The 25,568-nt window shown below is 41.2% G+C and overlaps 1 protein-coding gene across 2 annotated transcripts in view; it reads right to left on the bottom strand.

Moving 5' to 3' along the window:
* The window catches only part of cbl (Cbl proto-oncogene, E3 ubiquitin protein ligase), a 59,953-nt gene that overhangs the window by 8,008 nt on the left and 26,377 nt on the right, over window positions 1-25,568 (bottom strand). Inside the window, exons 3-13 of one of the 2 annotated variants that reach the window (XM_061828037.1) lie at window positions 17,131-17,277; window positions 9,454-9,610; window positions 8,031-8,152; window positions 7,299-7,436; window positions 6,660-6,747; window positions 5,624-5,755; window positions 5,328-5,546; window positions 2,385-2,516; window positions 719-1,135; window positions 451-539; window positions 77-283 (exon numbers count right to left, since the gene is read on the bottom strand). In XM_061828037.1, coding sequence (XP_061684021.1) covers window positions 77-283; window positions 451-539; window positions 719-1,135; window positions 2,385-2,516; window positions 5,328-5,546; window positions 5,624-5,755; window positions 6,660-6,747; window positions 7,299-7,436; window positions 8,031-8,152; window positions 9,454-9,610; window positions 17,131-17,277 — 1,848 coding nt within the window. The remainder of the gene's footprint in view (window positions 1-76; window positions 284-450; window positions 540-718; window positions 1,136-2,384; window positions 2,517-5,327; window positions 5,547-5,623; window positions 5,756-6,659; window positions 6,748-7,298; window positions 7,437-8,030; window positions 8,153-9,453; window positions 9,611-17,130; window positions 17,278-25,568) is intronic. The other variant, XM_061828038.1, reaches the window with a different exon arrangement.

The following is a 25,568-nucleotide window of genomic DNA, read 5'->3' as shown; positions in this document are numbered from 1 at the left end:
TGTACATGAAGCAACTTTGCTACAATAAATCTTCATCTCCAAGTTATCCTTTTGACAAGTAATCTTGAAGGAGTACCGCATGTTGAAGGCGATGGCTTGAGCCTGTGTGTGAAGGGAAAAATGTAGCTGAGACTGAGGGGCCCTCGAAACCGAAGGGCTTTCGCCCAAAGGTGGGCCCGTGATGGGGGGTAGAACAGGGCGAGAGGAGGGGATCATGTATTCTGATTCCTCCTCACTGTTATGGGCCTCCTCCCCTGTCACTGACCTCATAGCTGAGGAAGGTCTGGGAGACAAAACATACAGATTGAAAGGTATGCTTTGAGTTATGAGATAACCTGTCAATTTCAGGGCTGAGGTCGACAGAATACTTCAATTTTCTGGCTATCAATTCACCCAACATATTCTTGCAGCCCAGTAATTTTTTGGGAACATGAAGATGCTTACAAGTACCTGCTTGCCAGTGCATAGATGGCATTGGCAGACGATGACGGTTTGACTTTGGGGTTGTCATAATCTTGTCCAACCACTGAGACGAAGTTCTGAAATGGATGTAGAAGAATCTCAGAAATATGAAGCAATATTAATGTGCAGTGACCCGAAACCAATAATAATGTTAATGTAATAAAATTGTGCATCTGTCAGTCAACTCTGCGTGATATTTTTACATTAGAAAAAAACAGATGAACGTGTGGGTGTGGTATTTTGTGGTTGTGCTAACCAGCTGGTGGTCCAAACTGAGAGAGTTATTGTTCTTCTGCGGTTCTGTGCGTGTGTCCAGAGCAGAGGGCAACGCCAAAGGGAGGGAGTGTCGGTTGGAGAGCTCCCTGACACCTGTACGAATGTCTACACCCACACCGGAGACTTGAATAGTTGAGGAAGAAGAGGAGGCTGAAGATGAGGACGTCGGGGCTTTAGGAACAGGACGAGCATTCCAGTCAGTAGGCGGCCGGTTTGGGGGTGCTGGGGGCAGTTTATCTCTGGGGGCCTCGCTTGGTGTGCAGGGTAGGGGCCGTCTCTGCATGCGCCCCTCCGAGCAAGGTGCGGCCGCGTGGGGGCGGTCTGGAGGTGGTGGAGGGGGGAGATCCCTCAGTGCTGGCGGAAGAGGAAGCGGCTTGTCTTTGTGATGAGATGCTGCCTGGAGAGGACAGTGAGAGAAATACCTCATTAGTCTACTTATTGTACTGATGGAACATCACAAACTAGATGAGCTGGTGTTTCCTCCATTGCCATTTTACAGCAAGCAGTCATAAGCTTCAGCATGTACATTCTACTCAAACCGATGAGATTAACAATTAATATAATTACAAAAAAAAGTATCTCCAAAAGATAATGCTTGATTTTGATTGAATTGGAAAAGCATGCTCAGACATGACTAGAAAGAAAGACCCTGCATAACTGTGTTCTATATTCAAAAATATTTATCCACATACATTTTCAGCATCAACTTTACAAAAGTGAATTTTTGTACGATTAATTTGTGCAGCTTGGAAAAGCAACTGAGGATATTATATAGACTTGATTAACATTCAGATTAAGAGCTGACAAAAATGAAACTGACATTTTCTAAAATGTAATCTAATATAAACTACTAAAGAAAGTGGATGCATCATTTCTGTAGACTTTATAGCAGTAGCAGCAATCAGCAGATAAGCATGGCTCAGTGCAAAGGCAGGAAATGGTGTCAAACAGTGAGGCTGTTTGTATGAACAACTCTGCGACACAGTAACAGAATGTGCCAACTTCCTCTTAAATTCACTGTTGTCATTGGTTATCTCAGAGCTGTGAAAACAGTCATCCTACAGTGTAATATGGGTCATTTCCTGAATACTTAGTATCTGTACAAGCCATATTTAGAAGTCTAACTTTGGTGCAAACACCTCCCTTTCAGAGTAAACTGCCTTGATTAAAAGTGAGTTTTTTTTTTTTAACATGATGGAAGAAATTCTTTGAATGTTCTGAACACCTTCTCCATGCCCATGTTGTACATATCCTACCAGAAGAATGTACTTTCGTGTGGATTTATTTTGATTAGATTTTTTAGGCCGAACGCTGATCACAAAATGGAGCAATGAGTCTAATTAAATGACCTGTTCATTTAATGTATCTATTTGTGTACTTAATTGTTCAAAAATCTATTGATGTCAATGAGGAATAGTGATATACAGAACAGATTAATCGTCTTCTATGGGGTGGGAGTAAGTACATACAGCAATTAATGTATCTACTCTTTGTGACATTTGTGCTTGTTGGTATCCCATGAGATTTTTCCAAATGGTAAATTAGTATGTGCCTTGGCTCCAAAACGTTGTAATTCGTTGCTCTGGTCAGATCACGTGTTCAACAGAAGGGCAGCATGGTTACAAACAATCATGATCTTTACTGACCTTAGTAGTTACTCCAGGACTGGAGGCACCAGGTGGGTTAGCGGGTCTGTGTGGAAGCAGGTCGAGTCTGGGTGGCACGGGTGGAAGGGAAGACTGAGGAGTCATGGACATGGGTGATGGGGGCCGTTCCACCTGCACCACAGATAGAAAACACAATTTCAAACTAAATTTCAATGTGTTTATTCCCTTGGGTGACTATACAGACCTAACTAAAGCACTTCCTCAAACCAGATGACATGACAAAACTACTATCAGTGGTGTGGAAAAAGTATTCACCCCCTTCCTGATTTCACTTTTCTTTTGCATATCACACACAAAGGTTTCAAATCATCAAACTAATTTTCATATCACTCAGAGATAACCCAAGAAAATACAGAATGCAATTTTCAAATGACAATTCAATCTATTAAGGCACAGGTAATTGCCACACTCCCGCCTTGTTAAATTCCAAAAGTCGCTGTGACTGTGACTAACCAAAAATTTGGGAAAGGTGAGTTCAATTTCACAAGCCACACCCAAACCTGGTTACCACAATACATGACTAAAGAAATTAGTCTTAAATAATCTTAAATAGAATCTGTCAGAGAATGTGAAGTAGGCTACCGTATCTCAAAAACCAATGCATCATGACACAATCCAAAGAAATTCAAGAATAAATGAGGGGGAAAAAATGATTGATAATCACCATTCTGGAAAAGTTTACAAAGCCATTTCCAAGGCTTTGGAATTCGAGCGAACCTCTGTAAGAGCCATTATCCACAAATGGGAAAAAACACTGGAACAGTGGCAAACCACCTTCCCAGGACTGGATGACCAACTAAAATTGTGTTCACAGCCTATATGCTACCCTTGGTTCAAAATTTTCAAAACTTTCATTTTGACTATAATAGCTATGCATATGACACACGGTTATATTTGGCAGATAAAAAAAACCCCTAACCAGATAACTATACTCCTGTTAAGGTTTTGCACCACTGTCTAAAGCAGAAAACCAGATGAGCCAAAACTAAACCACAACAAAACAGACAATAGATTTTGGCAATAAATAAAAGAGAATTGCTGTTAGGAAATACCTAGATTCACTAAACCTACGAAGCTCTCATCCTTTGCAACTGTGCAATCCATTTTTCACGACGAACCGGATCTTTTGGAAACGTATGAAGAGCGAATCCATCCTCCCAAGTGTTCAAGCAATATCCAGGAATACAACAAGCCGGCATCTTGGCTAACACAAAGGAACAATGAGCTCCCTTCCAGCAGGTAAAACTAGCATAAACAGACAAGACCGCTTGAGTGCGCTACTGCCCTGTACGTCACTTCCTGCTTTTTCTCGAAAACAAATCCTTCGAGAGGATTTTCATGGCGGGAGTTGCAAAAAGCCATATATGTCAAAATCATGTTATGTGGTGAAAAAACAGCTGGGTCCATACCGGCTGCTGTTTTTTCATTAATAACATACTGAAAATCATGCATTTCATGACAGTGGACCTTTAAGGTCAGTGTTCATGACTCGTCCACAAGACAGATACTGGCCAGAAATCGCATGCATGGGAGAGTTCCCAGGCGAAAACCCCTGCTCTCAGCAAAGAATCCAAAGGCTCAGCTCACATTTGCCAAAAAACATCTTAATGATCCTAAAGACTTTTGGAGAAATATTCTCTGACCTGATGAGTCAAAAATTAAACTCTTTGTAAAGTGTGTGGCTTGTATCATCTGGCGTAATAATGGCACAACATTTGATATAAAGAACATCATGCCAACAGTGAAGCATGGTGGTAGCAGTGTGATGTTCTGGGCCTGCTTTGTCGCCTCAGGACCAATTACAACTTGCTGTGATTGATGGAACAATCAATTATGCTTTGTACCAGAAAATCCTGAAGGAGAACATCCGGCCATCACTTTGTGCCCTCAAATTTAAGCGCTCTTGGATCATGCAGCAGGACAACGATCTGAAACATACCAGCAAGTCCACCTCTCAATGGTTAAAAAAATACAAAATGAAGGTTTTGGAGTGGCCACATCAAAGTCCAGATTTAAATCTTATTGAGATGCTGAGGTGCCACCTTAAATTGAGATATTACTTGAGAAAACCCTCCAATATGGTGGAGTTGAAACAATTCTGCAAACAACAGTGGGACAAAATTCGACCAGAGCGATGTGAAAGACTCATCTCCAATTATCGCAAACGCTTGATTTCTGCTATTTCTGCCAAGGGTGGCACAACCGGTTTTTAAGTTCGGGGGCAATTGGTTTTTCATAGAGGTTGATAAAGGTTTTGATTTATTTTTTTGTGCTTTAATATTATAATAATTTGATAACTGTGTGAAAGACGTGCAAAAACAAACCAAAAAATCAGGAAGGGGGTGAATACTTTCTTGACGGCACCATATTACTGTTTTTTGCCGTTATGCTTATGGTGAAACAAGATGGACATAATTTGCTACTGTAATGTAAACATCAAATTGGAGGAATCTCCTAAGCACTAGTTGGCAGATGAGGTTTATAAAAGACTTTTCAATTATGCAACGTTGGGGCTGCAATTGAGAAACCACAACTCAACACATCAAATACAGTGAATATGCATTCATGGTGCGCAAGTGCATTTAGAAAAACAAGAGGAAATGTTAACCACATTTAACTGCACATTTATCAGCTACACCCTACTACTGTGTAAAAAGATAAATACAGCGTTTCAAAGGCAGATAAAACATGGAAACTAGAATATTGTTCCACATGAAATCGCGAGAGGAACATAAAAAGCAACCTTGAAAGACAAGGATGACAGACTTTAGATAAGAGTTTTTGAGTTCGAAGTAGAGTAAAAATGAAAAGAAGATGCAAGAAGCACTTCACCTGCAGACTCAAGAGAAGGAGACACACTTCATGTGAATATTGGGAGAAAAAACTAAATGAAATATATTGATATTAGGAGCACAAAGATACCTTAGTACAAGCAAGTTTGCTCATCATTAGGTGGGGATCTTCAAGTTTGTCGTCATCATCATCATCATAGCTAGGCGACGGTGCGCCCTCTGCCCCAAAAAGGGCCCGACAGGAGCCCCCGCTGTTGTCCTTGGGATCAAATGGATCCACAACGATATGCTCGGTACCTTTAATCTCGCAGCGACAGAATGGGCAGCCAGTGCCTTGACCCTCGGACTCCTGCAATGAGGGACAGGGTTAAATGAATGCATACTTTCGCCCCCTTACGACAACCCCCCAACAGTCTACTTTATTACCTGCCAGGCAGTGAGACAGGAGGTGCACATGAGATGACCACAGGGCTCAATCTTCACGTCCTTGTCATTCTCTGCACAGATTTTACACAACTGGAAGGTAGAGCCCATCTCACAGTAGAGCTCATATTGCTCCTGTAAGGGCAGATAAAGACAATCATGAGCCCTCAGGGGCCAGTTACTCAGTAACATTGCTAACATAGAATATTGATGTCATTGTCACTGTGTAGAATTGATTGGGTTTTCCCAATATGTTTCTGAGGAGTGCTCATCTGGCAAAGGCCGAATTTTATTTGATTCCAAAACCACTGGGGGAAAAAAAAATTGTATGCATCATGTAGACAATATTTGAAGTATTAATAGTGGTCTGTTTACATGATCAGTAATTAAGTTGTGCATGATATTCACTTTACCTTTTGATTTTAGTGCAATTCATTACTATAAGGGCTATCCATGACTCAGTAATGAATCAAATTGAGATTAAGGAAAAAGCAACCAAGGAACTGACTCGAATCAGATCTTAGAATCTTAGCACATCCAATGAACTTTATTCTGACAAGAGCTGCAACCGCTGCCACGCCACATTTACTTTTATTTGGTTTATTTTCAAACTGTTCACTGCTTCCACCATTTTGACTTAACATAAATTCTGGGTACATGACAGTTGGAGTGCATTCTTGCATTTGATCATTAATCAGAGATGAAAATAGCTGTAGCTTTCCACTGAGATGATCTCAGTGAAAGAAGAAAAAAATGGCTGACTATATCTATTTTGAAATCCTACAAGGAGTAACGATTCAATTCTGATTTGGAAGTCATGCATTAGTGTCAATACAAAAAGAATTGGGATTTAGAGGGCAAGTCCAAGCCCTTATTACTATACATTCATTTGGCTAACACTTGTAAATGTGTATCCAAACTGGATCCCCAAAAAATCTATGACGACCAACTTGTGGTAATTTTCTATCCTTCTGTTAGTTGACTGAGACCAGAAAACAGACATTTACAATTCCAAATACCACTAATCCACTGCACTGACCTGTGTGACTTTAATATGGTCTTGAGGCGAAGGCTCACACAGTCCTGTCAAGTCTGGATTTTGGGGCCGGCCGTCAGGGAATAAATAGCTGGTGTTGTAAAGGGCAAAAAGTGCATCAGAATCCAAATAAAATTGAATAGTTCGGTCAGGCAACTTGTATATGCATCACAAGTACTTTTAGTACTATTAAAAAAGCAACAATGAAATGCATGATTGTACGTGCTGTCAATGTATCCAACCTGACATCTGCTTAGATTTGTCATTCTTGGAAACATATTTTCTAGCTTTAGTGGATAAACTAACGTGTTTCCTTGACAAGATTAGAAGATTTTTGTACAGTTCATAATAAGTACCACAATACACAAACAATCCAGCCACAGATACATAATTTTAAAGGACAGATGTAACTGTACCTTGTATGTCTTACTAGAATGTAAGATCAAACTGTTTGTGTAAAAAAATGGAAAAAAGAAAATTCTGTTGAATATTGCTCATCTGTTTGTTAGTAAACAAGCTACATCTCCTAGTTTATGAAGGATGATGACTGCTGTGAAATAGGTCATGACTCAGCCAGTGGGGGCCTAAGAATTGCATGACACTGCACTGTAAGCATGCCAAATCGAATACTTTAGAACTTACAATCCTTCCCTGAAGCCATCTATGAGGGCCTGAAAGAGAGGTTTATTATGAGGAATGGTCTGGAGAATGTTTCCATCAGCCGTCACGTAGCCGATGGCCCACTGGCCCAGCCGGGTGCAGCTCAGTCGGAAGATGTAACTGAGGAGACGTCAATGAAAAGAAGAAGAAAAAAATGTGCTTAAGCAACGGGAGTTGCTCACACTGTATTTTCGTGCTCTTGATATTTGAGGTGCAAACAGATGTTGCGATGAAGCACTACGGACAGTGGATCGTCTACTGACGTCTGTAGCAGCCAGTCAAGTGATAAGAGTTGCTTTTGGGCTTGATGTGCTATGATATGTTCTATCGGCAAGTACTGCAATATAAATTGTTGCATCATTGTGGTCAAACTTGACCAACTAATCCTAGAACGTGAACATCAGGCTTTTCAGACCGGTCAAAGCAGTGACATCGTCTTTCAGTGTACAATCAAACCATTGATACTGATACCAGTACTGCACGGCACTGCAACACACACACGCATACTTAAACACACGCCTAACTCAACTGGAAGCAATGGCTGTTTGTTATTTTATCTATGCAAATCAAGACCTGATCTTTTTTTTTTTTAAGTGTCCAGAAAAATAACATTGGTCACACTCAAAATACCCACAGTAGAATGACAGCACAACAATACAATGTAACTTCCAAAATAAAGTAACTTGGTAACAGTAAAATGTTACTTTGTCTCACCTTCCAGGTTTATGAATGAATTTCTGCAGTCGTGCTTTGACCTCGTCATAAGTGAGGAAGGCCATGTAACCTGGGTGAGTGACTGCCAAGCTGTTCCAGTTTCGTAAAAGGGATGACCAAGGCTATGACAAAGAAAAAGTGACAAATTACTGAGCAGTTCAGAAACCAAAAGCGGTTTAAAAGTAGGGGAAAAGTATTTAATCATACTTGTTAGCTACGCACACTTTTCAGTGACAAGAGTAAAACAAAAATAATCTAAAGCAGAAATTGCAAGAAATTAAACTATACGCAGATCATTTTGTGCCATCTATTAGGGTTGACTGGACGTGCAGGCCGCAACAAACTTCAAAAGGGTTGTTTCAAAAGCACAGTAACAAAAATTTGCGGAACATCTAGTGTTCAACAACGAGCCTCATTATTTTTGCTTGCTGTGTGACGGGAAGTAAAACTAACACAAACAACTTGATATTAGCCACAAAGGTCACCGCCATTATAAATGATGCATGACCATTCTGTGTATCTGATTAGACAACAAAGATGTACTGTTCAGGGAGTCTCCCTTTTCAAATTTCCTAGTTAAAAATGCTTTCTGCGGACAAGTTAAAACAGAAAAGTTTCCACTGCAGTTGATAGAAGTGACTGGAAACTTGTGGGGTTAGACAATACATTGTGGCAAAATATCTTGGCCATATTACATTAAAAGTGAAGTTTGATTTTCTCAGAGCCAACAGAGGTTGTGATTAACAACAAAGGACGTAAACACTGAAAAAAACTCAATCATAACTCAGACTAAATATCCTTTATGCCTGCATCTCATCAAGGTAAAAGTGATGCATACCCGTATTTATTGGTGCACAGCAAGGACATCAGTGCAAAATTCTCACGTCCCACTTGGAGTTTTCAGACATTTCAATGTTTAAGGACGAGTCATAAGAAATGTATGTTTAGGCTATGTTAAGCCTGTAATTTAAGTATGAAAGGATCAGCATGTAATTGACAAAATGTAATAAACCCACAGACAAAGTAATTACCTCTTATAGCATTGTGTTAGTAAGGAAATGCTTTCAAAACATTTAAGATAAATAAACCATTTAAGATCAATAAAGCTTTGAAGATAAATATATCTTCTGACCTTCCTCTTGTGGCATATTACGCAAACCCTAGGCAAAATAGCAAAGTTATAGCTGCATGGCATGAAACAGACTGAGATGCTGTATTTTAATGTGTATTTGATTAGTACCCACATGATTATAAAATTTAGATGCATGACTTGTGTCTAAATGGCACCCTATCTGCTGAATACTTGCTTTGTAATAGTAATAACAACCTGCAGGGTACAAATAGAACAGAGAATGGACTTGAGAAAACATACAATAAAGGTTGTGTATATTTAGTCTTCAAATGAGGACCTTATTTTGACTACCTGGAAAAGCCTGGTGAAGATGTCAAATTCGAAAACGGAGATATAGTCATTGCATGTGAGGTCGATGGTGGACTTGAGGGCCATGGCCTCCAGGCCGGAACTGATGGGATGGAATTCATGGAGAGACTGACGGAACACCTTCCAGGGCACAATGGTCCTTTAAGACAGACAGACACCAAAATGAAGTACTAATTATCATCTTCATATATACTTTGAATTGGACTTGAATGTAACCTCTATAGTTACGTTTAAATGACGGCTCTTCAGCCTTGTTTCCATCTAGCGGTAAGGTTTCGTTTAGCTTGGTACGATGGCCATTTCATTGCATTTTCACTCTGACCTGAAATGTCCATCTTTTTAGTATCTTTTCATTACGGTGCTTGCTTGAGGCTGTTACTTTTAGAGAGGGCCTAAACTAGACACGCTGCCTGGTACCACATTAGTTTTATTTTTGGCGCTTAGTTAATAGTCTCTGTCACATTGGTAAGCTTTGTTGGAAGCCCTTTAACAAGGCTGATGCAGGTACTGCTATTGTAACATAAGTGTTACGGAGGGGCTGGTGAAATGTGGCTCTTCATGTGCTAACGAGGCATGCCAACATTGTATGTCTGGACTCAAACTAATAAGAAAAATGCTCCAATACAAACCAATGATATCACTTGATCAGCCAAACACTTTCGGGTGAAGTAAATGCCATGGCGGCCATGTGCAGATTACAGACATGAATGAATTACAATGCAGGCCTATGGGGGGTACAAGCCAGTGCAAACTGTAGGCCAGTCCCAACCCCATACAAGTGCAGAGGATTCCTTCAGAAAGGTTGTCAATCGTAAAACTTTGCCAAACAAACATAAGCTTTCATTGAAAGAATTCCACATATCAGATTGCTGGTGGACGGGGTAAACAACTTCAGCCCCCGGCAGTGTTAACCTGCAGGGGGATGTTTGAAATTCAGACACTGTGGGTCAAAGCCAAAGGAAGCGTAGAAGGCAGGTTCTTAAGCAGAAATAGAGAGCTGAGAATTGAATGTGGGGATTTTTAATGCTGGGACTATGACAGAAAAACCTCAGGGGGTGGTTGACATGATGATTAGGAGAAAGGTTGATATAGTGTGTGTCCAAAAGAAATGCAGCACTTTCGGGGGAACAAGCCAGTGCAAACTGTAGGCCGGTCTCAAGCCCGGATAAATGCAGAGGGTTGCGCCAGGAACCATCTTAAAACTTTACCAAACAAATCAGTGTTCATCGAAAGAATCCCATACCGGATCAGTCGTGAACTGGGTGAACAATGTCCGCCCCTGGCACCGTTAACCTGCCAGGCGTTGGTGGAAATTCAGCTACTGTGGGTCAAGGACAAAGAAGAGGTGGAAAGCGGATTCTTTGAAAGAAGAAGAGGAATCCACAGAGCCAACAAAAGAGTGAAGGGTTTTGATGATTAGAACAATGTTGTGCATCCAAGAAAGCAGGTGGAAAGGTCGTAAGGCTAGAAACTTAGGAGCAGGGGTAAAATTATTTTACCATGGGGTAGATGGGAAGAGAAATGGAGAAGGGTTATTTTAAAGGAAGAGCTGTAGAGAGGGAGAGACTTAGAGTTGAAAGAGAAATTTTGGAAGGAACTAGATGAAGTAGTTCTGAGCATTCCAGACACAGAGAGTTGTGATTGGTGCAGATTGTAATGGAAATGTTGACGATGGAAACAGAGGGGATGAAGAAGTGATGGGGGGAAATGGTGGTGAACTTTGCTAAAGTATGTAAATGGCAGTAATGAACACTCCCCCTCCCCCAGAAGAGGCAGGAACATAGGGTGACCTACAAGAGGAGGTAGAAGCACGCAGGTGGATTACATTTTGTGCAGATGTAATCTCAAGGAAGTTTCTGACTGTAAGGTAGTTGTAGGGGAGAGTGTAGCTCGACTGCATATGATGGTGGTGTCTAGGATGACCCTGGTGGTGGGGAGGAACATTAAGAAGACAAAGGTAGAGAAGAGAACCATGTGGTGGAAGCTGAGAAAGGAAGAATGTTGTGGTGCACCACGCCTTTCAGAAAGAATTAAGACAGGCTCGCGATGGACAGGAGGAACTCCCGGAAGACTGGACTACTACTATAGCCAAGGTGATCAGAGACAGGCAGGAGAGTAATGCGTGTGTCTTCTGGTAGGAAAGAGGAGAAGGAGACTTTGTGGTTGAAACCCAAAATACAGGAAGTCATACAAGGAAAGAGGTGAGAGAAGTGGGACACAGAGGACTGAGGAGAGGCGAAAGGAATACATTGAGATGTGACCTGGGGCAAAGGTAGAGGTGGTGAAGGTTAAAAAAAGACGCATATTACGACATGTACATCAGGTTGGACACGAAAGGAGAAAAGGATCTCTACAGGTTGGCCAGACAGAGGGATAGAGATGGAAAAGATGTGCAGCGTGTAAGGTTGAAAGTGGCAAATGTGGTGGACCGGGAAATGGAAATGATGAGTAAGGAGGAAGTTTTAAAAAAATTACTAAAGAGGAAGAAAATTGGAAAAGCAGTTGGTCATGATGGCATGGAGGTATGGAAGCAATTTGGAGAGGTGGCTGCAGTTTTTGACCAACTTGTTCAACAGAAAACCAGGCATGAGCATTTCATGGAAACGATCGTTCCGTTACCATGTCGTTACCCAGCCTGAGAAAACACGGAACCGAAAGTGCGTTTCCCAGAACTCAGGGCTTACTTTAAATAAAATTCACCCATGTGTGGAATGTAAAACAAGTTCCCAACGAAATACAACAATCTGTATAAAACAGACCTACATGAACCTCTTTATTTTTAATGATCAAAACGCCAACTTTGTCAGTGTGGTTTACAAACAGCACCGGTTTCCGCTTCTGCGCTACGCATGCGCAAGGTCGAGTTATTCATATCCGGGTCACTCAAACGCTAGTCAAACATGTCGGTTGGTAAGCGTAAAAAACAAAATGCTCATGCCTGCTAAGGCTTTTTTTTTTTCTTAAGTACATATAAAAACCGGTTCCCATGAACATTATAAATGGGAATCCAAATAATTGTTTCCCAACGTTTCCCAGGACAAAAATCAACGGAACCGAAAGATCGGTTACCATACTTGCCGAAATCCTCATGCCTGGAATACTACCGAACGAGAACATGCCTTAAAGGTCAAGTGTCGTCAAACGGATGATTTTTGGTATATTATTAATGAAAAACCCACAGCCAATATGGTCCCATGTGTTTTTTTTTCCCACCACAAAACATGATTTAGACATATACAGCTTTTTGAAACTCCGGCCATGAAAATCCTCTCATGGATTTGTTTTTGATAAGAAGCAGGAAGTGACGTAAAGGACAGCGGCGCCCCCTCGTGGACTCGTTTGTTTCCATTAGTTTTACCTCCGGGAAGGTAGCTGTTCCTTCGTGTTAGCCAAAATGCCGGCTCATTGCATTGCTGGACATTGCTTGAACACGCGGGAGAATGTATTTAGCCTTCATAAGTTTGCAAGAGACCCGGTTCGTTGTGAAAAATGGATTGCATGGGCGCAGAAGACGAGAGCTTCGTGGGTTCCAAATAACAGGTAGGTATGTATACAGCTCCAAAAAAAAAAAAAAAACAAAAACAAACGAAAAAATTGTTTGGGGCGGACCACGTAATCAGTCTCTCTCATAACGCAGCAAAAGATCCGCATATGAAATGTGTTGATGTGCGCATATAGCTACTAAAAAAAAAAAAAAAAAAAAAAATAGTTTGGGGCGGACCACGTAAACGGTCTCTCTCATAACGTAACAAAAGATCCACTTATGAAATGTGTTGATGTGCGCGTCGCCCATCAAACAATGTCTCGATAGTGTTCATCGCGTACTGCGGCGACTTTGAACATACCCCTAAAAGCAACATAGCTCGGCTCCACCTCCTCTCCTTAAATGCCACCACGGGCACCGAAACTCAGCCACACCGGCTGAGGCGCCGCATTCGGCGGTCACAGCTTCTGCGAAGGCTGCGCATCAGGCTTTGCGACAGGGGCGGGTGTGAAGAACCCAGCCGACAATGCATTACTCAGTCGCGTGTGCGCATAAAGCACCCTGGCTCGACTGCGAGCACCCACCTAAAGCAGCACCGCTCGGCTCTGTCATAAGCCACACCGGCTGGCTGCGATGAACTGCGATGGCTCATCTCTGCCGCGGGAGTGGATTGGACGGGATGCGGTTTGGCTGTGATCGGATATCATCTGAATATGCCTCGAAACAATAGTGTAATATTGTAACTTCACTTGGTTGTGTGCTTTTGTCCTTTTCGAAAAGAGTCAGAAGGGGCGTCGGTAAAATGCGAATATCTCTGTTGTTCGGCTTCCATAGTAGCAGGCACTGCGTGTTTTCAACGGCGGAAGTGACGATGACGTCAAGGACGGAGGACACGACTAATATGGTGACCACTTGGATGTCGAGGGACACTCAATTGCGCAACTTTGTGCATGGATGACGCACTTTTTTTGTATAGACATTGAATACTGTTATATGTATTTTTCATTACAATATCTATTTTAGAATATTTATAGGGATGTCAGTCCCACTTAAAGAATGGAAGAAATGTATGCTAGTTCCTATGTTCAAGAACAAAGGTGATTTGCAGTCCTGTGGGAACTATAGAGGAATAAAGTTGATGAGCCACTCAATTAAGTTATGGGAAAGAGTAGTGGAGGCTGGACTCAGGACAGAAGTAAGAATCTGAGAGCAACATTATGGTTTCATGCCTACAAAGAGTAACACAGATGCATTATTTGCCTTGAGGATGCTAGTGGAAAAGTACAGTGAAGGTCAGGAGCTACATTGTGTCTTTGTGGATCTAGTGAAAGCCCATGATAGAATACAAAGAAAGGAACTGTGGTACTGCATGCGCAGGTCTGGTGGACCAGGGAACTATGTTAGAATAGAAAAGGACATGTATGAGGGCAGCAGAACAGTGCTGAGGTGTGGCATAGGTGTGAGGAGAATTTAAGGAGGAAGTGGAACTGCATCAAGAATAAGCTCTGAGCCCCTTCCTGATTGCAGTGGTAATGGATAGGCTGACAGATGAGGTTAGATTAGAATCCAATGGACCATGAGGTTCACAGATGACATGGTCTGCAGTGAAAGCAGAGAGCAGGTGGAGGAACAATTAGAAATGTGGAGAAATGCACCAGAAAGGAGAGGAATGAAGATTAGCTCAAGTAAAACAGAATATATGTGCGTGAATGAGAAGGGTGGAGGAAGAAGAGTGAGGCTACAAGGAGATGTAGTAAGGGTGGATGACTTTAAATAGTTAGGGTCAACAATCCAGAGAAATGGTGAGTGTGGTAAGGAAGTGAAGAAACTGGTTCAAGCAGGTTGCAACAGCTGGTGAAGGTGTCTGGTGACTTATAAGACAGAAGAGTCTCTACTAGGATGTAGGGCAAAGTTTATCAAACAGTGGTGAGGTCAGCCATGATGTACGGATTAGAGACCATGAGGCTGAAGAAACAACGGAAACCAAGTTGGAGGTGGCAGAAATAAAGATTTTGAGGTTCTCTCTCAGAGTGAGCAGGTTGGATACGATTAGAAGTGAGCTAATTTGAGGGACAGCCAAAGTTGGATGTTCTGGAGACAAGGTCCAAGAGAGCAGACTTCGATGGTGTGGACATGTCCAGAGATATTGGTAGAAGGGTCTTGAGGATAGAGCTGCAAGGCAAAAGAGCAAGAGGAAGACCAAAGAGAAGGTTGATTGACATTGAGAGAGAAGACATGAGAGCAGTTTGGGTTAGAGAGGAAGATGTAGGAGATAAGTGCACATGGAAAAAGATGATGCAGTGTGGCGACACCCTAATGGGACAAGCCGAAAGGAAAAGACATTTTTGTGTACAGGAGACCTGATGGAAAGGCTTAGGTTTAAATTATTTATCCATACTGTAGATAGATGGGAAGAGAAAAAGTTAGCCAAGAATGTCTTCAAGTGAAAAGAGGGTAACGAGGATGAAACTTGAAATTGAGGAAGTCATGTGATTAGCTGCTCTGCCCCCCCTGGTAGGATGTGACCTACAGCGAAATAGAGATTCTGGAAGGAGCTAGACAAAGTAGTTAACACCCCGCACAAAGATTAATTTCTTAGGGTTAGGCTTGTCCCGTTAGGTGTCGCCACAGCGTGTCATCTTTTTCTATCTAAGCCCGTCTCTAGCATCTTTCGCTCTAACACCCACTGCCCTCATGTCTTCCCTCACAACATCCATCATAGCACACATTTATTTATAATTATTAATTTGTTCATTTATTTCATATTTTATTTAATTATTTTTTTTACAGCAAATGAAAGCGCATTGCATTCTGTATCTTGATACGGTAAGGAAAAACCTGCATCATCTTGTGTCCTGATTGGCTCAGGAACTGTAGACCATTGTCAATCTATCACTGCCATTCCAAGTGTCCTATACAGTACAGAATGCGTTCAGTTTGCCTAATTTACATAATTGTTCGATCCTAGCCGTGTGGCTCTTTCGTCCTGAAGAGGAAGAAGAGGACAGAAGTGTTAAGACAAGGAGGGTTGACTCACACCTAAGCTTGACAACCAAGGCCAATGAACTTCAGCGAATTGCACAAGAATGGGACCCTTTGTTTTGTTCATTACAGTTCTCAAAAAAAAAAAAAAAAAAAAATCAAAAAGGTGTCATGTCTGTTTGAGAATATTCTTGTCCAGAAGGAAAAAATAATCAAAAAAAGATCACCAACAACGACCCATGTTAAATGTTTTTTTACTTGCAAAAAGACAACTGTACCAAGGTGTTTCACCGTAAAAAGATGTTACAAGAGGCGTACCAGCCGGCCATTGGAACTTGAAATAGGCCTGAGTTGCTATTAATTTTTGTGACCAACCTCATAGATTATAAAATTTATTTCTAAAAACTATTATTTTTCTTTTTTATATGAAAACGCTAGTAGAAACCGGATGGAGGGACATTTGTATATTTTTTTTCCCCTCAAATAAATGTTTTGGCCTCAAACCCGTTTTGATCTTTGGTTTCATTGTAGTATACAGAAGTGTATTACATAACGAATGGGGAAAAAAAAACTAAATGGAAAAATAGACTGTAAACCAAAAAAAAAAACCTGCAAAAAAATAAAATAAAAACTGTCAACCCAAAAAAAAAAAAAAATAAAAAAAAAAATATATATATATATATATAAAAAAAGGGAAACAAAATGTACTCCACAGATATCACTTAATGAGGATATATTTGGGATTTTAACCCAAGGGAACACGATAATGACAACTTGTTATAAAATGTGATACAAGTAAAGCTAAAGCCATAATTAAGAAGTGTTTTTGAACAATACTTGATTTAAAAAAAAAAACAAACAAACAAAAAAAAAAAACATTTCCATCACAACTTCAGGACATTAAAGCATTATCAAGTACCTTAGTTAAGCAATGTACTACATTATCAGTACTTGTGATGTCTGGGAAAAAAAGTGGTATTGGTATGTCGTCTTGTGGTAAAATGTAAATGTAAATTTCCATTCCTCATTATGTGTGCAAACCAACGATAAAATACCACGCACTATGACAATGAATGACAACTCTCAGTTCAAACACTGATCCAAGGAGGGAAGGCCAGACAAAAAGTCTCTGTTGTTGTGATGAATCCTGTCTAAGAAAATCACATTATTTGTAAAACAACATGAAGTCTCACTTGTCCCCGAAGGCACGCTTCCAGAACTCTGCAGCATCAGCCTTGGTGATGCGGAAATTGTCGCCCTGAAACAGTCCACTGGGAAAGATGGCCTTCAGCTCTGCCAGCATGTGGCTAAAGATCAGTGAGAGCTTGGTGAGGTTCCTCCTGTGAAAGCACAGAAAAGAAGAGCTTATGATTAAAGTGCTGTCAGAATGAATTTGTGCTTAAGCATCAATTTGTACTGAAGTGATTACTGTATCAATATTATAAATTTGTACCGTAACATCGAATGTAAAAAAAAAAAAAAAAAAAAGTTTTACTTTGAAAAAATTTCCACAATGCCTAAAACATACAATTGGGAGAAGCCATGATGTAAAGTCAAACAATACAGTAATCACCTTCCAGTTATCTGTTCCACACAGCACTGTACAAGTCCCATAATTGGACTTTTCCTATCTCCAAAATATTAGTTAATTGAATGTCCTACTACATGTGACAACCTTGACAGCAGCTTAATTCTTGTTTGCTAAAATTCTGATAAACTGTTGTAAAACCTGTCAATAAAAGAAAAACTGGAAATTGAGACATTCCTCAGTAAGTATAGAACAAGAAAAAGGAATGCAATGAGGGAGGTTAGAGCAGAGGAAAATGCCGTGTTGGCAGAGAACTGCAGCACCCAGTTTCATTAGAGGATTGATGCTTCGAGAAGCCTGATTTATTAAGCCCTCCACACACAAGTTGATTGTGTGGGGTTTTTGGGCAAAGGGAATTGACATGCACGAGAGCAACAGTAATAAAAATACCGCCCACACTGCAGCTGCGGTACACTACACTATGTACGAAGGGGTGTCAAACAAAGAGCAGTGCCCGAGCAGAGTGGGTGAACTTCAATGCAAGGTGACACTAAAACTGTGCTGGTTGTTAGGATGATCAAGTGAAAGAAATGAGCAAAAGAAGCAGCTGGATGTGTAGTGTAAATAAAGGCAGACAGCATTGACACAAAAACTTCACATTCATACACCAATGAGCAGGTGCTACCATGGAAGACAGCAAATTCGGGTTCAGTGTCTTGCCCAAGGACACAGGGACATGTGGACAGACGACCCTTCAACACTAGACAACCAGCTCTACTGAGACTTAGCTGCTCGTAACGTCAATGCCAGTCTTTGAGGACAAAATTAAAAAGGAAAAATATTCCAGATGGTTCTTTAGAGATTCTTTCCCTGCATTGTCACCTCTATACAGCGCTGCATTAACATGCAACTTAACATCCTGCCATCTATCACCACCTTTCACTTTTATTAGTGAAAACTGAATTGTGCAGTGGAGCGACCAGTTAGCACATCTGCCTCACAGTTGTGAGAAGAGGGGTTCAAATCCCAGCCCCGCTTGTGTGGAGTTTGCATGTTCTCCCTGTGACTGCGTGGGTTATCTCTGGGTACTCCGGTTTCCTCACACATCCCCAAAAAATGCATTGTAGGTTGATTGAAGATTATGTATTGCCCGTAGGTGTGAATATCCGCGTGAATGGTTGGTTGTTTATGTGTGCCCTGCAACTGGCCACCAACCAGTTTCAGTTCAAATTCTGGTGAAAAAACACCTCTCCATAAAAATAATCTCGAATTATAAAAGAAAATTCAGGACACGAAATACAAAATTAGGCAATGGATTTGCAGCCCCCAAATTCCACCGAACGTAAATATCCTGTATATGGTTTGGAAAGTGGTGTGATAGAAGTGATTTCCTATTGGCTGTTGCCATACCATTTTCCTGGCATCACACTGGCTAGGAAGGATTCAATATTTACCCATGATGCTTTTCATTTCTCTTGGATACTCAAGCGTCACTGAATCACACACTGGTGCGTTCACACGCGAGCACACATTGGAAAAGTACAACTTTGAGTTTTTGATTTTTTGCAAGTTTATTCGTCTTCATTCACCATAGGCCCCAAGAAACCTTAGTGGAATTAAGTCATGCATGCGTGCGTACATTTGTACTTATGTTTTCACTCAGGTGTCAAACGTTTGCGTCCTGCTCTGTCCCCCACGATGCCATTTGCTTCTCACTCACCCTTCTCTTCACAGTCGCCCAACGCTAAAGATAAAGTAACATAATTATTATTTTTTTACATTATGTACTTTAAATGCTTATTTTTGGGTGGCAGGTAGGAAATTGGGGGGCTTGGAACTGAACAGTCAATTTCCTCGTAAAAAGCACTTCTAGTAACGAAAAATTCACATTACGAAACACCTTTGGGAACTAATTAATTTCATAAGTAGAGGTACCACTGTATTGTTATCTTGTACTACCTTCGTGATAATGGATGAATTCGAAAAAGACTGAGAACCCATGCTAGTTGCTAATCTATCATGATATGTAGTAGTGAAAGATAAATGCTATAAAAAATTGTATGCAAGATAAGTCATTTGCACAAAATAGAAACCTGAACTATAGTCCATACATAAATTATCCAATCCAATCCATCAGCAATGTTATTTGTTTGCAAAATAAGAGTTCTGAAATTTGATTTAATATGTTTGGTGCAAGCAGAAATATTAAAGCCTAAATAATCCACAGGCAGATATCTTTGCCAAGGACAAGGTCTAATATACTGTACTTTGATTCAGGCTGTAACTGCAATAATAGCAGTCCAATGTGACTAACCAGGTTAATCCATGTGTTCATTACATTTTTTTTTTAAAGCTACATGTCAAACAAGTCACCAGTAGATGTAGTTGTCAGAAAACCAACTAGACCCAGCATTCATGATATACACCCTTAAGACTACGCAACTGGGCAATTTGTTGAAAGGGTTGTGTGGAAAAAAAAAAGTGGCATTCAATCGGTGAGGTCATCAATTTTGTGAAAAATAGGTGTGAATCAGGTGGTCTCTATTTCAGGATGAAGCCAACACCTCTCCATGGAAGCCAAAGAAAAATGGGTCATTCAACACATTGTTCAGAAGAACGCACTTTGATTAAAAGTTTGACTGGAGAGGCGAAACCTTATGAAGAGGTGCAAAAAATTATAGGCTGTACAGCTAAAATTGTCTCTAATGTTTTAAAATGGAGGGCAAAACCACAGACGTGTCAGAAAACAGAAGACAACCATTAAAATAGAATAACAGAAGAAAAATACTAATAACAGAATAACCAGAATGGCAAAGGCTCAGTAAATTATCAGCTCCAGGATGATCAAAGACAGTAGTAGTAGTAGTTTCTTTCGGCTTGTCCCTTTCGGGGTCCCCACAGCGTGTCATCTCAGATGAACGCACATATTTGCATATTTGTTTGGCACAATTTTTACGTCTGTCCTGTTATTACTGTGACAGTAAGAAGAAGTCTGTGTGAAACTAATATATTTACAAGAATACCCCGCAAAGTTGCAGAAGCGATTATAATTTGCCAAAGAACACGTCAACTGGCCTAAAGAGAAATGGACCAACATGTTGCGGACTGATGAGAGTAAAATTGTTCTTTTTGGACAGTTTGTAAGACGAACTCCAATTCAGTTCAAGTCTCAGTACACAGTGAAGATAGTGAAGCATTGTAGGGCAAGCAACATGATATGGGCAAGTTTCTCCTACTATGGTGTTGGGGATATTTACCGCATATCAAGGACTATAGATTGGTTTGTATGTCAAAATACTTAAAGAGGTCATGATGCCTTATGATGAAGAGCACATGCCCTTGAAATGGGTGTTTCAACAAGACAATGACCCCAAAAACACGACTAAACAGGCAAAGTTTTGGTTGTAAAGCAACAAAGTTAATGTCAGGGGTAGCTGGCCCAATCACTTCTCTTTCTGAAGCAAAACAAAGAAATGTAAATGATTTGTGGAATGTTATTAGGAATCTTGGCGAAGAAGAACAGCTGAAAGGTGCCACCAGTTCGTTGACTCCATGCCACACAGATGTGAAGCAGTTATAAAAAACTGATCATACAACAAAATATTTGTTTAGTGAGTCAAAGGATTGGTAAATCCTACAAACAAAATGGTTTGTACAACATTGTAAAGTCAACGGCAGGTTGAAAAAAAAACAAAAAAACAAAAAACACACCTCTTTCAGAAAATTGCCCAATTGCACAACCTTAAGATTGTGTATATAATGAATGCTGGGTCTTGTTGTTTTTTGGAGAATCTACACTAACTAATGGTAACTTGTTTGATGTAAATGTGACAGTGCATCATCTTTTGAGTGTTTCACTTAAAGAGAAACAAGAATTCTTCTTGTTCTTTTCCTTTCGGCTTGTCCCGTTAGGGGTCGCCACAGCGTGTCATCTTTTGCCATCTTAGCCTATCTCCTGCATCTTCCTCTCTAACCCCAACTGCCCTCATGTCTTCCGTCACCACATCCATAAACCTTCTCTTTGGTCTTCCTCTCGCTCTTTTGCCTGGGAGCTCCATCCTCAGAAACCTTCTACCAATATACTCACTCTCTCGCCTCTGAACATGTCCAAACCATCGAAGTCTGCTCTCTCGAATCTTGTCTCCAAAACATCCAGCTTTGGCTGTCCCTCTAATGAGCTCATTTCTAATCCTATCCAACCTGGTCACCCCGAGCGAGAACCTCAACATCTTCATTTCTGCCACCTCCAGTTCAGATTCCTGTTGTTTCTTCAGTGCCACTGTCTCTAATCCGTACATCATGGCCGGCCTCACCACAGTTTTGTAGACTTTGCCCTTCATCCTAGTGGAGACTCTTCTGTCACATAACACACCAGACAGCTTTCGCCAGCTGTTCCAACCTGCTTGGACCCGTTTCTTCACTTCCTGACCACACTCTCCATTGCTCTGTATTGTTGACCCCAAGTATTTGAAGTCGTCCAGCCTCGCTATCTCTTCTCCCTGTAGCCTCACTCTTCCCCCTCTACTTTTCTCATTCACGCACATATATTCTGTTTTACTTCGGCTAATCTTCATTCCTCTCCTTTCCAGTGCATGTCTCCATCTTTCCAATTGTTCCTCTGCATGCTCCCTGCTTTCACTGCATATGACAATATCATCTGCGAACATCATGGTCCAAGGGGATTCCAGTCTAACCTCATCTGTCAGCCTATCCATTACCACTGCAAACAGGAAGGGGCTCAGAGCTGATCCCTGATGCAGTCCCACCTCCACCTTAAATTCCTCTGTCACACCTAAGGCACACCTCACCATTGTTCTGCTGCCATCATACATGTCCTGTACTATTTTAACATACTTCTCTGCCACACCAGACTTACGCATGCAGTACCACAGTTCCTCTCTTGGTACTCTGTCATAGGCTTTCTCTAGATCCACAAAGACAATGTAGCTCCTTCTGACCTTCTCTGTACTTTTCCACGAGCATCCTCAAGGCAAATAATGCATCTGTGGTACTCTTTCTAGGCATGAAACCATACTGTTGCTCGCAGATACTTACTTCTGTCCTGAGTCTAGCCTCCACTACTCTTTCCCATAACTTAATTGTGTGGCTCATCAACTTTATTCCTCTATAGTTCCCACAGCTCTGAACATCCCCTTTGTTCTTAAAAATGGGAACTAGAACACTTTTCCTCCATTCTTCAGGCATCTTTTCGCCCGCTAGTATTCTGTTGAATAAGTTGGTCAAAAACTCCACAGCCATCTCTCCAAATTGCTTCCATACCTCTACCGGTATGTCATCAGGACCAACTGCCTTCCCATTTTTCATCCTTTGTAATGCCTTTCTGACTTCCCCCTTAGTAATCATTTCCACTTCCTGGTCCTTCACTCTTGCCTCTTCAACTCTTCCTTCTCTCTCATTTTCTTCATTCATCAACTTCTCAAAGTATTCTTTCCATCTATTTAGCACACTACCGGCACCAGTCAACACATTTCCATCTCTATCCTTAATCACCCTAACCTTCTGCACATCCTTCCCATCTCTATCCCTCTGTCTGGCCAACCTGTAGAGATCCTTTTCTCCTTCTTTCGTGTCCAACCTGGTGTACATGTCTTCATATGCCTCTTGTTTAGCCTTTGCCACCTCTACCTTTGCCCTACGTCGCATCTCGATGTACTCCTTTCGCCTCTCCTCAGTCCTCTCAGTATCCCACTTCTTCTTCGCTAATCTCTTTCCTTGTATGACTCCCTGTATTATGGGGTTCCACCACCAAGTCTCCTTCTCCCCTTTCCTACCAGATGACACACCAAGTACTCTCCTGCCTGTCTCTCTGATCACCTTGGCTGTCGTCGTCCAGTCTTCCGGGAGCTTCGGTTGTCCATCGAGAGCCTGTCTCACCTCTTTCTGGAAGGCCGCACAACATTGTTCCTTTCTCAGCTTCCACCACATGGTTCTCTGCTCTACCTTTGTCTTCTTAATCTTCCTACCCACCACCAGAATCATCCTACATACTACCATCCTATGCTGTCGAGCTACACTCTCCCCTACCACTACTTTACAGTCAGTAACCTCCTTCAGATTTCATCGTCTGCACAAAATATAATCTACCTGCGTGGTTCTACCGCCGCTCTTGTAGGTCACTATATGTTCCTCCCTCTTTTGGAAATAAATGTTCACTACAGCCATCTCCATCCTTTTTGCAAAGTCCACCACCATCTGCCCTTCAAAGTTCCTTTCCTGGATGCCGTACTTACCCATCACTTCTTCATTGCCCCCGTTTCCTTTACCAATATGTCCATTACAATCTGCACCAATCACAACTCTCTCGCTGTCTGGGATGCTCAGAACTACTTCATCTAGTTCCTTCCAGAATTTCTCTTTCAACTCTTGGTCACATCCTACCTGTGGTGCATAGCCGCTAACCACATTATACATAACACCCTCAATTTCAAATTTTAGTCTCATCACTCGATCTGATACTCTTTTCACCTCCAAGACATTCTTAGCCAGCTCTTCCTTTAAAATAACCCCTACTCCATTTCTCTTCCCATCTACTCCGTGGTAGAATAATTTAAACCCTGCTCCCAAACTTCTAGCCTTACTACCTTTCCACCTGCTCTCTTGGATGCACAGAATATCAACCTTTCTCCTAATCATCATGTCAACCAACTCCTGAGCTTTTCCTGTCATAGTCCCAACATTCAAAGTCCTTACACTCAGTTGTAGGCTCTGCGCATTCCTCTTTTTCTTCTGACGCTGGATCCGGTTTCCTCCTCTTCTTTGTCTTCGAGAAACAAGAATAAAGAATAAAGGAACTAAATAGCATATCTCCCAGTCACCTCAATCACACAATAGTAGTTCTATAATCACTGTTTGTACTACCCCCTACAACTGTTGCTGTTATCAAAGCTGCTGTGCCAACAAGAACAATAGAGAACCACACAAAAGACCCACATTTGATTGCCATATTTCATCTTTTCCTGGCGGCAATCACAGCAAAGAGAATTTTTCTGAACACTGGCTTGTTGTCAACCCCCGCCACCACCCCCCCCCCTATTGCGATAGAGTGACCTCTGACCCTGCAGCTGGCTGCTCCCTTCCTGTTTCCTTTTGGCTGTTATAAAGTAGTTAACTCGTCAGCTAGAACCATGCTGTGCTAATACAGCACACCATAGCAGCAAAGGTCAGTCCTTACAGAATGAACGTCTGTCTGGATTTACAAGCAGCCAAAATGTCATCTTACAGAAGAATTGTCTTTGGTCCTCCAATCTATCAGGGAAATTCAGATTGGTCATGAAGCCAGTCTTGGAAGTGGTACACCAAATGTTTACGTAACAATTACTCAAGATCACTGAAGGAAGACTTGTACAACATCTCAAACAAAGCTGGAATTAATTCTTTTGGATGCAAGTCACCAGTGTATATTACATTTTTGTGGTATAAGAGAAAGGACATTTTGATTCAGCCATATCCTGAGCTGAACTGAATCACATATCACTTTACCTTTCGAAAATACATTGACAGTCATATGCAATAATGCACCACTCACAGTGACAACAAATGAACCATTGGGGTGAAGTTTCAGGTGGCATTTACCCAAGACCATTTTAAACTGAACATGGTATTGTATTCGTAATTTAAGCATTTTGAAACCAGAAAGACTTCTGAAATACGGTCTCAGTGTAGTAATTTGTGAAGACGAGCATGAACACTTCCATGGAAACACTGAAAACTGAGGACGTGTATTCAAGTGTTTGTTCTGTACTTCACTGACAAAACATTTAATAATGTTACTATATTGTTTATATCTGCAACTGGTTAGCAACCAGTTCCGGGTATACCTGGGCTCTCTCCCAGAGTCGGCTGGCATAAGCTCCAGCAAACTCATGACACTCGTGTGGATAAGCGGTACAGAAAATAGATGAATGCATATTTTTTTTGTTTCCCCACTGTACTGTTTCAAGGTATGGCAACATTGCATTACAGTACGTCCATTAGTTTACATTCGCATAGCGTATCATAGTGGGACCTTGATTTAAAAGACTGACTTATTGGAGTTTGGATTTAACGGCTAGAAAATAGTGTCCAGTTGCAACTCAAAACAAT

This window comes from Syngnathoides biaculeatus, chromosome 8, assembly GCF_019802595.1.
Source record: "Syngnathoides biaculeatus isolate LvHL_M chromosome 8, ASM1980259v1, whole genome shotgun sequence".
Classification (NCBI taxonomy): Eukaryota; Metazoa; Chordata; class Actinopteri; order Syngnathiformes; family Syngnathidae; genus Syngnathoides; species Syngnathoides biaculeatus.
The sequence above is the reverse complement of the archived record's forward strand: the minus strand, read 5'-3'. Positions and strand labels throughout refer to the sequence as shown.